The following is a 15,166-nucleotide window of genomic DNA, read 5'->3' as shown; positions in this document are numbered from 1 at the left end:
GAACCTGTAATGTTACTTTTCCCCTAACTTTTGCACATTGGGCTTCACATTTTCACTTTTGCGTGGGGCCCTGCAAATTATGTAATTGGTCTTGTTTATGGGTTTTGTGCTTAGGTTTCTTTTAATGTGCCTTTAGCAAATCTCTTTTGGAAGGATGCAATTTTTAAATAATGAAGGTTCTGAAGTATATACTCACAGTAGATCATTTCCCCACATAGAATGTACTTATATAAATGTAGCATTTTTCCAAGGATATAATAGAAACTAATATGTTAAATTGTGTTGAAAGAAGTATTTCTGTATTTTTCAAACTACTTTTAATTCGAGCAATACTTTTTCCTTTAGGAGAAAACTAATCTTTGATTAGCTTACTTTCTCAGATTTTTCTTTCATAGAATAGCACTCAATCATGTGCTATTATCCTTTTAAAACATTCTGATCAGTGATCAATTTTGATTAATCATTTTGCTTACTATGATTGATTGTTATGTATAGTACAGCTTTACTGTACAAAATCAATGTCTTTCTGAAAACCTACATTGATAGAGTATGGGCCTAAATACATTCAAGTTATTCAGGTTTAGTTCAGACAAGGAAAAAAAAAGGCAATATTAAATTGCAAGAAATTATCTAGAGATAATTGGCAAAAGTAAGCTTGAATTCCACTGATTTTAGCGAAGCTCTAGATTTGCAGCTGATTTCTTGTGTTTCTTTTCTCTACAACACCCTGCCCATGTGTTTGAAGTGTTTTTTGTTTTAAGAATTTTATTTATTTATTTGACAGAGAAAGACACAGCGAGAGAAGGAACACAAGCAGGGCGAGTGGGAGAGGGAGAAATAGGCTTCCTGCTGAGCAGGGAGCCTGATGCCAGGCTCCATTCCAGGACCCTGGTATCATGACCTAAGCCAAAGGCAGACACTTAAACAACTGAGCCACCCAGGTACCCCCATGTGTTTGAATTCTTAAATTTCTGAATTCTCTTCTAATGAACAAAAATCTCTGAATCTTGTTTTCTTTGCCCTGGTAGCAACTAACCATAAGCTAGATGGCAGAATGACACTATCTTTCATACAATGAATTACTGAGGTTCTCCTAAACTAGCATATAATATAATATACAGTAATATAATATAGGAAAAATCCCTATCATTTGATATATTGTGATGAATCATACTCTAAGGACGCATGTCCATGCTTTAAACTCCAAACACACATTACTTCTAAGAGAGGGTATTATACCTGTGAAAAGATTGTATCCTTGACCATTGATCAATATTTGATATCTTTTTTACAAAAATAATTGTAATTCAGTAATGAATATATTAAACATTAACTTTCTGGGGCTTCAAAGTAACTTTACTTTCTGGTAGATGTTTTATTTGAACAAAATCCTGGAAAAAGTTAAATACCATTTGAATCTGGGACGCCTGGTGGCTCAGTTGGTTAAGCAGCTGCCTTCAACTCCGGTCATGGTCCCAGCGTCCTGGGATCGAGTCCCACATCTGGCTCCTTGCTCAGCAGGGAGCCTGCTTCTCCCTCTGCCTCTGCCTGCCATTCTGTCTGCCTGTGCTCGCTCTCTCTCCCTCTCTCTTTCTCTGACAAATAAATAAAATCTTTAAAAAAAAAATACCATTTGAATCCTAGAATAAGAGGACTGTAAGCATTATGAACATTCACAACTTCTAAAATGCAGTGAGGTGTATTTATTTAGTCACAGAGAAGGGAAAAGTTGTTTTGAATCTCAGCATTGAGATGGGAAAATTAAAGCCCAAACTAGGTGTGGGGTGGGATTCAAATGCTGAAAAAAGTGAGCAGATTGCTAGAGCCAAAAAGTGAAAATCTGTGGGACCTCAGGGGATCAGAAGTCTGAGGGACTCAGCCAAAAGAACAGGCACTGGAGATGGTGTTGTTCCCTATCTGTTACCTTCCCTGATCTCCACAACAGCTTTTAGTGGTGTATCGATAGGAAAATGAATCCTTTCTGTACTGCAGATGCTGCTTTGACAGTGTAAATGTGAAGTCTTTTAGTACAATTTTTATATTTGTTCCATCAACCCTTGAGGAAATATTTTAAGGTAAAACAATGGTGGGGGGAGTAAGAACTAAGAGTAATTCTTAAGGATAAGTCTCAATTAGAACATTCAAAAAACAATAAGGAATAACATGCCAAAGCAAATAAATGATGTGTAAGATTATTATGTTTCACCTCCATATGTAAAGTACTTTATGATAAAAAAGATGACTAAAATGAAAAATTCTTGTTTGAAGTGAATTTTATATTGGGAGGGACTCTGAAGGTAGTTTCATCTAATCACCAATATAGTAGAAGAAAATCCCATAAACACTGCACTGTAGTTAAATCAGAACAGGACAAAACACTTGTTTGCTTTGCGCATTTCGTCAATGAACAAGCACATTGGGTTAGCAGGACTAGCAAAAATAAGGTAAGTGGAGATGTTGGCTTCATTTACACAAACATAGCCTCATTTATGATGAAAATTAAGTAGGAAACTATCATGCAGTTTGAGTAGTATATTCATCATGTAACTACTAGTAAGAAAATACCCTTCAAAACTGAACACAAGGTCTTTAAAGACCAAGAGTACCAAGAATAAATATATTCCTAAACTTTTGAAAATAATAGAATTATTATGACCAATTATAAAACATCCCCCTTGATGTCCCTGTCAGAATCAGACTGAATTGTCCTGCTCCTAGTATTTATTTCCTAATAATTTAGGAAAGTATGATTTGCTGGTGAGGAGTCTTGTCATTAGCTGATGAATTTAACAAGACCAGATTAGAAGAAACTTATGGTCAGTGATGTAAAAACTCTATTTTTAAAGCTACTCAAATATAACGTATTTTTAGAGATTTTTTTCTAACTTACCTCTCAAATCATGTTGAGATTTAATGGTCTGTTGTAGCCCTTTTATCATATTATGAAGAGTAGCACATTCTAAAATATGAAAGACATATTTGAAAATTGTTTTTATTTTAAAACTACTGTCACAAAGTTGAAAGGCTTAAAATACTTAATTGACAATTATGAGATCTTAAGGCAACTAGCAATCTCAAAGTAGATAATTTAAAGATAATTTAATAAGTACTTTTTAATCACCCTTTAAGTCAAGTACATCCTGGGATTTGGTTATGAGTTTTCTACCTACAATAAATTCAGCATAGGAGGGATCCCCCACTCCATATGCTTTAAAAATATTTGCCCTAGAAGGAAGGTACACTTGGATATGTCTGGGGCCTTCACTGAAAGCTTTTACACCCTGTCATGTGAACATAAGTTTTCAATATACTCTTGGTTATAACTAGCAATAGATAAGCCTTTAGTGGGTAGCAAAAGAGCTGGAAACTTCTCTAAGTCAAGCAGTCCACTTGGCTGTAAGCCCCAGGATATCAGGGACTATTTTCCGTTCTGTTCACATTTCTTCCTAGTATTCAGAGTAGCTGTGGTCCATAGCAGACACTCCATAAATATTTGCTGAGTGACTGATAGACAGGCAATACTCTAGTAAACTGAAGCAAGAAAAGGTTGGTAAAGCTCTGGTCTGAAAATAACATATTATATTGCTATTTTAAGTGCTTTGCAAATATTGAATAAGTTAGCCCTCCTAACCCTGAGGGGTAGGTCCTAATATTTATTTCATTTTACTTCTGAGGAAACGGACATGCAGAAGTTTAGTAAATTGCCCAAGGTCACACTTATAACTAGTTAATTAGTAGAGCTACAACTTGAACCCCAGCAGTCAGGCAGTAAAGACTCGAACTTAACTACCAAAGAAGACCAGCCTAGGAGCACTCTAGAAGAGTGCTGAAAATATGAATTGGTTAGAGGCCCTGGAAAGAGGGCAGAAACAGAATCAGAGAAAGATTCTTTCTGACAGTGATTCCTACTGAATTTTTACTGAAGCTTCGGGAGCACAGGTTGCACTAGTTTAAGTTTACAATTATACTAGCTAAATACATAGTGATGAAAAGTTCACAAGAGTAAATTAATATCTTTAAAATCTTAAAACTTGTAAAGCTGAAGGACAATTTTCCTTTTTTTTTTTCCTTTTAAAGTAGGACAATTTCAACCAAATGTGCTTGGCTTAACAGCTAATAAATATTGAGTTTTATTCTCTTTCCCTCAGTTTTAGAGGCCAAAGATGGACATTCAGCCAGTATGCACTCATATGACATTCTTCTGACTGACATTCTAGTTTTGTCTGTTTTGATAGTTAAAACAGACAATAAGCATCTGTTTTGATAGTTAAATATTAAATAATGTATTTGTATCTAATAATAAAAAGTTATCTAGTATAAAAATACCAATTATTGAATGTTTACTCTGCCAGGCATTACACTAAGTACATTACAAACATTATCCCAATTAGTTTTCAAAATGCTTCTGAGAGGTTGGTATTATTAGCCTGATTTTATAAAGATGGGGGCAGTCACCCATAGAAGTTCGGTCACTTGCCCGGGATTCCAGAGTAATTGGAAAGGATGGACTTGAACATAGGTTTTCCCCATCTCAAATCCTGCTGTTAATCTGCTTTTCACTACTTCCTTAGGAATTATAGGATATGCTGATGAAACCATGAAACTTGGGAGTCTGAGGGACAAGAATAGAGTTTCCTCTTTTTCACTCTCTAGCTATGACACCCTGGACAATCTACTTAACCTATTTGATCTTTACATTCTCTATCTGTAAAATAAAACTATGGATAATTCCCTTCCTCCCTCACATATAAGACTAGTCTTATATGTATGATGGTTCTGACAACAAAATGAGAAAACGATACTTTCTGAATTTATTCACAAACATTCAACACTGTTATTGTTTTTATTGGTCTCCTCTGTCTCTCAGGAATTTGTATACACCTCCTTTCCTTTGCTCATTTCATTTTAGTTGATTGTGGCTTCTCTCACTAGACAATGAACTCTTTCAGGTAAAGATCATTTCTAATTAATTTTGATATTTCTGTCATCTAACATGGTGACTATTTCATAGGTGTTCAATAGTATTTTTATTTATTGACTGAAGGAAAGAACCACTACCGTGAGGGGAGAATGAAAAACTTCGCCTTTCATTGAGAGGTCTGCACCAAGTCTCTATGTACTTTTTTCAACTAATGAAAGTGTTTTGTAGAGTTAAAACCTTTATGTAGATAAAAGGTTCTACTACTGTGGTTTTTCACTCCTCCATGCATCCCCTCTACCATCCCTACCACCTACTCAAAGTTCCCACCATTCCCCCCCGCTTTCCCCCCCCTCATTGGTATTCCCTAGTAACAGAATGATGGTTAATTCACATTTGACATAGCCTACTTCATATGTTGCTATGTTAGCTGCGACGATTAGAAAATTAAGGGGGTGCCTGGCTGGCTCAGGCAGTGAAGCATGTGACTCTTGGTCTCAGGGTTCTAAGTTGTGAGCCCCACCGTGAATGTAGTGATTACTTAGTATCTTAAAAAAAAATTAAGGAGGCATAGATTCTGCCATCATTTCTCTTTTTGCCTTCTAGAGGAAGTAATCCAGCAATTCATGAAATACGGTGGCTGAAGCTATCTCAGTACAGTTGACCCTTTAGTATCATGGGGCTTAGAGCAGCTGACTCTTGTGCAGTTGAAAATCTGAGTGCAACTTTTGACTCTTCAAAAACTTAACTACTGGGGCACCTGGCTGTCTCAGTTTTTAGAGCATGTGACTCTTGATCTCAGGGTTGTGAGTTCAAGCCCCACTTTGGATGTAGAGTTTACTTAAAAAAAAAAAAGTTTGGGGCACCTGGGTGGCTCAGTCAGTTGGGCATATATGCCTTCAGCTCAGGTAATGATCCCACGGTCCTAGGACCCGAGTCCCCCACTGGGCTTCTCGCTCTGCCTCTCTTTCTCTGTCTCTCGTGAATAAATACATAAAATCTTAAAAAAAAATAAAGTTTGGAATCTTTACTAATAGCCAACTGTTGAATAAATCCTTACTGATAACACAAAATATGTGTTAATAGATTTTATGCTATGTATTATAGCCTATATTCTTACAATAAAGTAAGCTAGGGAAAAGAAAATTATCAGAAAAATCACAAGGAAAATACCTTTACAGTATTGCACCGTACTTATGAAAAAGCATGTGCTTATAAGTAGATTCATGTAGTTCAAACCTGTGTTTTTCAAAGGCCAACTATAATCAGCAAATTGGAAACAGAACCCTGGAACTGAAACTCTAGATTTTTTTAAATGTGTATTTTCAAAATATGAACACAAGGTGGCTCTCTTGACACTTTTTCCCCCAAAGGAAATTGGTTCAATAAAAACTGTTTATAAGGTAGAATACCATTCGTTATTTTATTTTAATTTTTAAAAAATATTTTATTTATTTATTTTACAGACAGGGATCACAAGTAGGCAGAGAGGCAGGCAGAGAGAAAGGGGGAAGCAGGCTCCCTGCTAAGCAGAGAGCCGGATGCAGGGCTCATCCCAGGACCCCAGGACCATGACCTGAGCTGAAGACAGAGACTTTAACCCACTGAGCCACCCAGGCGCCCCACCATTCATTATTTTAGAATAATGGCTTTTAACTAACATTTAACAAACATTTTTAACAAATTTTTTTTTGCAAATATTTACCCACATCATTTCTGTTGGATTTTATAATGAATACTGTCCTATTCTTAAAAATTAGCATTCAGGGGCGCCTGGTGGCTCAGTGGGTTAGGCCTCTGCTTTCGGCTCGGGTCGTGATCTCAGGATCCTGGGATCAAGCCCCGAATGGGGCTCTCTGCTCAGCGGGCAGCCTGCTTCCTCTCTTTCTCTCTCTGCCTGCCTCTCTGCCTACTTGTGATCTCTCTCTGTCAAATAAATAAATAAAATCTTTTTTAAAAATTAGCATTCAGAATATTAAGCTAGTTCTTAATTATACTATTGTATAATTTAGTAAACACATGTTTATTTTGAGCTCAAATTTAGGCTTTGCCATTAACTAGCAATTTGAACATTACCTATTTCACAAAGCACTTGGAAATGTTGAATACAATTATGTATGAAAAGGTTTTTTTGGCACTTGGCTCTCAATACTAATTATCATCTTGAACTGGCGGAAATTCTTTATCTGGTATCAAATGCAGAAAATACAATATGATGGTCTCATTCTTTATTGTTGAAATCTAATCATATATGTAGTTTTTTCTCTCTAAGTGAACTAGTACACACTTGGCTCTGTAAGCTGTTATTCCCACTATTTCTTTTACTTCTGTGTATTATCCAGTGTAAAGGCCATCAGATTGAGAATAAGTAGAACTGGATTTTTAAAAGGTATTTAATTATTTTTTTCAAATAATAAATACACATGAAACACAGTAATATAGTGAAAAATGATTCTCTCTCCAATCTCTGGCCCCAGGCTAATCAGCCTCCCTTCCCCCAAAGCAAGCACTGTTACCAGGGTGCTGCTGCTTACCTTTCTAGAGATACACAGTTGTGTAAGGCAGAGGATGTTTTGTGTGTACAAAGATATTTTCATAAAAATGATAGCATGCTGTGGTGAACATTGTTATTTTCATTTACTGTATCTTGGAGATTATTCTATATCATATGGAGCTACTTTATTCTTATCAGCTGCTTAGTATTTCAAATAAATGTGCCATAATTTATTTAATCAGAAGACTGTCACATTTGGAGAGGCCTTCTCTGCTCTAAAAAACAAATACAAAAGCCCCACAAAAACCCATATTCTCTTCTATTTTTTTTTTCCCTGTGGTTTCATTTTTTCCCCCCACTTTTTTTTAGTATGGTTTTCTACTAAATATATATCCTGAAAAATCAGGAAGGTATTATAGAGAATTGCCAAATATCCTATGCCCAGTTTCTCCTATAAACATCTGACAGTAGTATGGTATGTTTTTTAATAATTAATGAACCAATGTTGATATACTAAGTAAAATATATGTTTTATTCAGGCTTTCTTAGTTTTTACCTTAGTTCTTTTTCTATTCTGGAATCCCATTCATGGTACCACAGGACATAAATTCATCATGTCTGTTTGGGTCCTCTTGGGTGTGATAGTTTCTCAGAGTTTTCTTGTTTTTGGTAACCTTTGCAGTTTTGAACTGCGCAACCAGATTAAATTGAGGGAATTCAGACACTCTTGACTTCTCCAGATGCCCTGAACTGGTTGCACAGGGAAGCCAAGCACTACCAGGCCTTAGGGCTGCCGGTGCAGCTAAAACTCGTTTATCTGTGTGTAGTCCCAGACCACTGTGCCTCAAAGCAAGGTGACATTCTCAAAGAGCAGCACCTTGTCCTGCAGAGAACCCAGGCTCTCAGGCTCCTGGCAGGCCAGGAGGTGGGCAAAGAAGGAGACAGACCAAGAGCAGGGCCACGGCAGGGAAGGTAGCTGGCTGGAAGCTTAGAGGTACACGTGGCCTGGCTGTCCCAGAAGTAAAGGGAGAGCTTTGGACTAGAACAGCTCATTTTGGGCCCTAAAATTTTTGACCCATCTGAAGTTTCTTTTGGTGTAATTGTGAGGCAGGAATTCAACTGTTATTTTTATCCTTGGTTTTGAGCCTTGGATTTGCCATTTCTTAGTTTTGTGGCCTGAGATAGATTGACCTCTTTCATTCAGTGTTTCTCCATTACTGAGGTGGCTGGGGTAGTACCAATCCTATCCATCAGGGCTACAGTAAGGATAAAATGAAATGATAGCCCAGAAAGCTCTATGTGAATTTAAAATATTTTACAAATATATGGTACAATATTAATCACTGTTTTCCAAAAAATACTCTCATTAGAATTAGCCTTTCTTTAGGCAGCAAAGAACTAACCTTCTTTAATTGAGACCTCCTTTGTTTGCATTACTTTTAACAAATAGTTAGCTTTTTCCAACTGTATATCCAGTATATTATTCTTTCCACTGGTTTCTATCATTTTCTGTAGAAGAAATAACATATTATTACCAGAGCAATGCTGCTATTTTATTTTTATTTATTTATTTTTTTACCTAATGACATGAAGACTAATGAAAATACAAACCATTTAATACCTAAAAGTCTAATAATTAAGTCTGGCATATATTTTATGCAAGTCAACTTCCTAATTTATTTTTAATTTTAAAAGTAACATGAGAAAAAATTAAAACAGACTAACAGTTATAAAGAGTTATGAAAATCAGTAGGACTTAACTTGAATCCCCTTATTTCCAATTATTTAATCCACAGTCCTCTGGTCAACAATTCCTTACATATATTTCCAAAATACTTTATGACTACAACTCTAGGAAAGGATCATATTATACTCTATTCTGCACCTGGGTGTTCCACTTCGAACAGTTATCTTGAAGATGATGTCATATAAGCACATAAAGGTCTACTTCATTCTTTTTAAGAGCTTCATTGAGTTTTGTTTATGAGTATACTGTAATTTGTTTATAGTAGCAAAAAAAAAAGTGGAAACAACACAATGAATAAACATCTTTTTGGTATCTTTATGCATCATGTAATAGCTGCCATATACCCTTGGAACAGCTTCAAAAATCATCAATTCATTTTATCTATATCTCTACCCACTTTCCTATTCTCTCTGCTTCTCAGTTTATCTCAAAGCAACTCCCTGACATTAAGTTATTTCACCCATAAATCTCATCATCTACATGTATCTCTAAGAGATAAAATTCTTAATACAATCACAATACCACTCACATGAAATCGATATTTTTTATTTAAAATATTTAAGGATAGGATAGATATTTCTGAATAATCTCTAAAAACTTTGCATCAATTCCTTTGCCACCAACAATGCCTCTTATTTCTTTCTCTATTCTCTCTTATTTTGGAAAAAATCACTTGGTTAAGAAAATTCAAGTTTAGCATTTTAAAAAAGTTCCTAATGTTACCTCAAAATAACCATCATCATGATTATATATTTTATTATGGTCATACAACACTGTGCAGAGGAATAGAAGGAACAGAGAAGAATGATAAGAGAAAATAGAGGTAGATATTATTCCTCTTCCCACCTTTGCTTCACAAACTCACTCCTCAAATCTTTCACTTATCTACCTACATCTTTTTTTTTTTAAAGATTTCATTTATTTATTTGACAGATCAGACAGAGTAGGCAGAGAGGCAAGTAGAGAGAGAGAGGAGGAAGCAGACTCCCTGATGAGCTGGGAGCCCCATGCGGGCTCCAACCCAGGACCCTGAGATCATGACCTGAGCCAAAGGCAGAGGCCCAACCCACTGAGTCCCCAGGCATCCCTCAGATGGATCCATTTTTAGGCAAAAGAGAAGGCAAAAGGACCAGATAGGACAAAGTTAAAAAAAAAAAAAAAAAAAAAAAAATGAGTTAGTCATAATGGCAATACATTGAGAATTGAGTCTATTTCAATTCTTACTAAAACATTTCTGGGTTTATGGACATTTTGAACATTTAAGTATATATTTCCCCTTTAACTGTAGCCAAAGAATATCAACTACTTCCTTGTCCCAGGAACATTTTGATGTATTAGTATAAATGATTCAAAATCAAATATATTTTAAATATGGATTTTAAAAATGAGAAAGAAGGGACTTAGCAGAATATATTTCCACTATCTTTTTTGGTACATTTTTCTTTTTTCCCCAACTCCTTCCACTGGCAAAATCTGTTTCACTTTTTCCTTTTACACTACAACTGTTTTATATCTTTACATACCTTTTCTATCTGTGAGAAGTCATCTATAAGTTTGTCAAGATTCACACTGCTAATCTTTTTCACACATTCTTCGCTGCTTTCACTCATGTCTAAACTAGTGAAGAGTAAATAAGATGAAAAATAAATGAAATAAACAAAAGCTAAAGCATTATAATAATGGTAATAACTCAAATACTGTATTTCACCCATGAAGTTTCTGTATTTCACCCATGGAACACCTACTTGAGCTCCACTGCACTCAGAAATTTTTTCTTATACTCATTATTAATAACAGTCAAATGCATTTAGTCTTCCCCATTCCTCTCCACTTGACTTTCCCAGTCAAGTTTTCTCTAAGTAAATCTAAAACTAGTGCAATGTTATGTTTATATGTAGAAGTTATTTGTTCCTATTACACAAAAAACTATGCCTCTGTTCAACTCATCTGGCCATCAGTATGACAGGACTTAAAATCTGATGTATTATTAAATCTGATGTGCGACTTTTAAATATAGGTATTCTTATTTTAAGACATTTAAAATATTTAACTATCATGCCACAAATATTTTTCGCTGTATTTCCTGGTAATACCAAATTATGTATGCTCCTGTCCCCGAAATTCCTCTGGGTAGAACCAAACTGTTTAAGTGAAGAATGAGTTTTAATTCTATGGAACCAATCATAAGAAATTCGACAGAATTCCAGAGGTAAACTTATCCAGTCAGGATGAAGAAACGGAATTTTGCAAAACTGCCAACATTTACATGGGGGGGTGTCTAGAAGAATTAGGATTAATACAGTCTAAAAGTATGGGACACTGGTCTTTAGGCTTTTCACAAGCAAACTGGAAGGAGAAATTACAAATTTGAAATGTAGTCGTTATAGACGGAGGAAAGAACATGTGCCAGTGCTTGGTGTGTGAAAGTGGCAGCGGCAGCTAGTCCAAAGTAAAAGTTAAGTAAATTCCTAAAGTAATTCCTTACAGTAATTTTAGGGGCCATATTCTTCTTTAAAATGAGGTCCCTCAAAACAGGTGTTGCTCTAAAATTTGTTACATCGCAAAGAAATCCCATTTCCTTTCTCTTTTTGATATTATATGTCATTAACAACTATTAGTGGTTTTTAAGTGAGAGAATTTTAGCTATATATTTTCAGTTTATTGAATTATTATCCTTCATCACATTTTCAAGTAAAACTACAAAATCCCTTCGGAAGCTACAACGTGGTCTTTAAAGCAGAGGAATAATTGTAATAGCATCCCATAATAAATCCAGCAAAAGTCTTTTTGGGGTAAAATTTAAAAATCACTATTTGATAAACTGTTATTCTTTAACCGAACTACAGGATAATTTGAAGTAATTAACGCAAAATTTTCCCTCCGAACTTTTTTTTTTTTTTCTTTTTGGTTCCTAACACTGTAAATAAAAAAGGTTTTTACTTCGGTTCTGTCTCAGATCCCAGCTCTTGAATTAAACTCATTTTAGTTTCAGCTTGATCATCTCCCAACTCCTCCGCTCTGATGAGACTCTTGGGAGTGTTTTTCTTTGTAAAACCATCGCCCATATTCATGCTTTTCCTCGTGGGGGTTTGTCACACGGGCTGAAAAGCCACCGGGTGCCTTTCGGGTGCATGTCGAGGGGTCTTCAGAGCCTCCCTCCCTCCCGCCCCCTCCAATTTCCTCGACCTCTCTCTGCAGTGGATGCGGCCTTCTTGCCCCTGAAACGAGGGGACAAGCTGGTGATCCCGGGCCTGTCTCTTTGGTGAGAAGCAGAGACTGACTTGGGAGCTCCGCGGCCCGGCGTCGAACATCCCCTCCGGTGGGGGACAGCCCCACTTTCTGCCCCGCCCTCCACCCCACCCCCCCTGCCGACTAGCGTGGGGCCTCCCGGTCCCCCTTCCCTCACGGGGCTCTGAGGGGCCTGTGCTCCGCCCCGAGGACGGGCTCCGAACCTCCTCTTCTCCCCGCCCCGCTGCCCTCCAGGAATTCGTTCAGTCGCAGCCCCGGGGCGCCGCTCCCTCCACCCGCGTCCCGGCGGCCAGAGGAGCCCAGCTCGACTGCGGGCTGTGCACCTCCGGGCCGCGGGGAGTCGCTGGGTCAAAGCGCTGCCAGGGGCTGGGAGACTGTGAGGGGCTGAAGAAAAGAACTTCCAAGGGCAACGTGGGAATTTCGAACCCACCGACAAAAAGCCTGGAGCGTCCTGGCGTCGGCTCACAGGTCCCCCCGGCTTCCCACGCCGGCTCCGCCTCCTCCTCCTCCTCCGCGTGCAGGTCCGCCCCCCACGGCGGTCCCCTCCCCGGAAGTCCGTTCCCGCAGCAACGGGCCCGCCCTCCTCCTGCCCCCACCTGCGCCTCCACCCGCGTTCCACCTCCTCCCCTCCCTTACCTCCTTGGCCCTGGTCGCCCTCAAGCATCTGGCGCGTGCCGCTAAGATGTTTCCTCTAGTTTCTAGGACAGGACTCGACACCCAGTGGCTGCCAGATCCATAATTATTTCGCCATCAAAGAATAAATCACATTGGCTCTAAGTTGATCAGTGAGTCAGCGCTGTTGAATCAATAAATAATAAACGATATTTATTCGAGAAACTTACGAAATAGGCTTATGAGGTACCAGAGGCTGTGCTAGGTGTTGGAGATGCGGTCCAGGGTTGGCGATGGATCTTGCTCTCCCACCTGCAAAGCTTTATCTTGGTAACTTAATGGTTAGGGGCATAGACTCTGTGTGGATTCCAGCCCCAAACTCTTGTTTATCAGCCGGGTGATCCTGGGCCAGTTTTTAAGTATACCTGCCTCCAATCCGTAAAATAGACATTAAATAATAATGCCTACTTCCTGGGTCTGTTGCAGCAATTAAAGGAAAGGATGCATTTTAAAAGAGCTTAATGCAGTTCTTGGCATAAACTAAGTATGCAAAATTAATTAGTATAATCTAAAAATTTTGGTCAAAAGCAGTTTGAAATGGTATCCACTGCCAACTTTGCCCCCTCCCCCCCTTTTTAAGATTTTATTTATTTATCTGACAAAGAGCGAGTGAGCACAGGCTGGGGGAGTGGCAGAGGGAAAAGCAGGCTCCCCACTGAGCGGGGAGCCCAATGTGGGGGCTCCATCCCAGGATTGTGAGATCATGACCTAAGCTGAAGGCAGATGCTTAACCAACTGGGCCACCCACTTTTTTTTTTTTTTAGTAGGAAATGACAGATGGGTTTTCACTAAGTTCATTTTCTATGAAAGCCAAAATTTGGCAAGCATGTAGACTATAATAGAATAATCCATACTTCGTTATCTGAAAAGCAGTATAGCATGGTGGCAAGAGAACTAGGTCAAAGGAGGAAATGGGAGATGGAGTCCTCTCTCTGTAGTTAGTAATCTGGGAAGGTTGATTCATTTTAGCAGTCGCCTTCTTCCCTTTAATTTTAAAATAAGAGCAGTGGACTAAATAACAAAGCTAAAATTTTAGGATTTAAAACTGTTAATGATAAAACATTGCTCATCAAAATGTTTTTTAAAATGTCATTTTCTCGTGTTTTTTAACGCATTAATTGCACATAAAATATTATTTATATGTATGTTATCTATTCATATATACGTTTATATATATATATGTTAATTTTTTTTAACTTCTGACTACTCAGTAAGCTTTCCTTGATATTAGCAACACAGAGATATTAAAAAAGTGGCCTTTTCAATTGTTGGTTCTATCCAATTAGAAGATTTAAATGTTCCATGTAACCCATATCATAATGCTTTTTGAAACAAGCCCACTTTAAGGCCCATCTAAAATGCTACCTTTTCCATAAGGCATTCACTGATCATAGCAGCTGTGACCTACCTTTCCTTGCTCTGTGTTCCTATTACACTTTGGACCATGCTGGCCTTATTGTGGCTTTTATTAGGATCGTCTGAATTGCTATCTTTCCTGCTGTTTGGTCAGCTCCGTGGGGGAAGAAACTTTATTTTACATATATATGTATATATATTTCTCCATAGTGTCTAGCATAGTCATAGTAAGTAGAAATGAACACACTAGAAGTCAGTAAAATTTAACTTGATTTTTCTAGTTTGAAATGAGTCATAAGCTTCTCTTCTAGTTTATAGATACTAGCTTTTTCCTACAGTCTACTGAGTCCAAAATAGGTCTGTCAATGAGAAACTATATGAGCTTCCCCTGATTTCATTTTTAAAAAGGGAATGCCTTTCACAGTTGTATTCACAGTTTTATTCATCAAGTATCATCCAACTGAGAAACAGAAAGGATTCTTTGAGTATTTGCTCAGAAACTGACTGGAAAACCTAAGAGGAATAAATTACATTATTGTGCCATACTAACAAAGGGAAAATAAAGAAAGCAATGTTTGAATCCATTAAAAAAAAAAAAAAGCCTTGATTTAGAAAATAAACATGAACATGAACCTACCCAATTGTAAAAAAAACAAAATAAAACAAAACCTGAGGCTACTTACTAATTCATATGAGGTTCTTTTTTTTTTTTTTTTAAAGATTTTTATTT

General features: G+C 37.4%; 1 protein-coding gene across 3 annotated transcripts in view; it reads right to left on the bottom strand.

Moving 5' to 3' along the window:
* The window catches only part of CCDC152 (coiled-coil domain containing 152), a 30,535-nt gene extending 17,575 nt beyond the window's left edge, over nucleotides 1-12,960 (bottom strand). The window contains exons 1-5 of one of the 3 annotated variants that reach the window (XM_004737942.3): nucleotides 12,612-12,832; nucleotides 12,100-12,260; nucleotides 10,683-10,776; nucleotides 8,816-8,921; nucleotides 2,891-2,959 (exon numbers count right to left, since the gene is read on the bottom strand). In XM_004737942.3, the coding sequence (XP_004737999.1) occupies nucleotides 2,891-2,959; nucleotides 8,816-8,921; nucleotides 10,683-10,776; nucleotides 12,100-12,230 (400 nt within the window). In that variant the 5' untranslated portion in view covers nucleotides 12,231-12,260; nucleotides 12,612-12,832. The other 2 variants (XM_045079521.1, XM_004737943.3) reach the window with 2 other exon arrangements.
* Nucleotides 12,961-15,166: the final 2,206 nt, after the last annotated feature.

This window comes from Mustela putorius, unplaced genomic scaffold (genome assembly GCF_011764305.1).
Source record: "Mustela putorius furo isolate JIRA1106 unplaced genomic scaffold, ASM1176430v1.1 tig00000407_pilon_pilon_pilon, whole genome shotgun sequence".
Lineage (NCBI taxonomy): Eukaryota > Metazoa > Chordata > Mammalia > Carnivora > Mustelidae > Mustela > Mustela putorius.
Note: the sequence above shows the minus strand (reverse complement) of the source record. Positions and strands in the feature narration are given on the sequence as shown.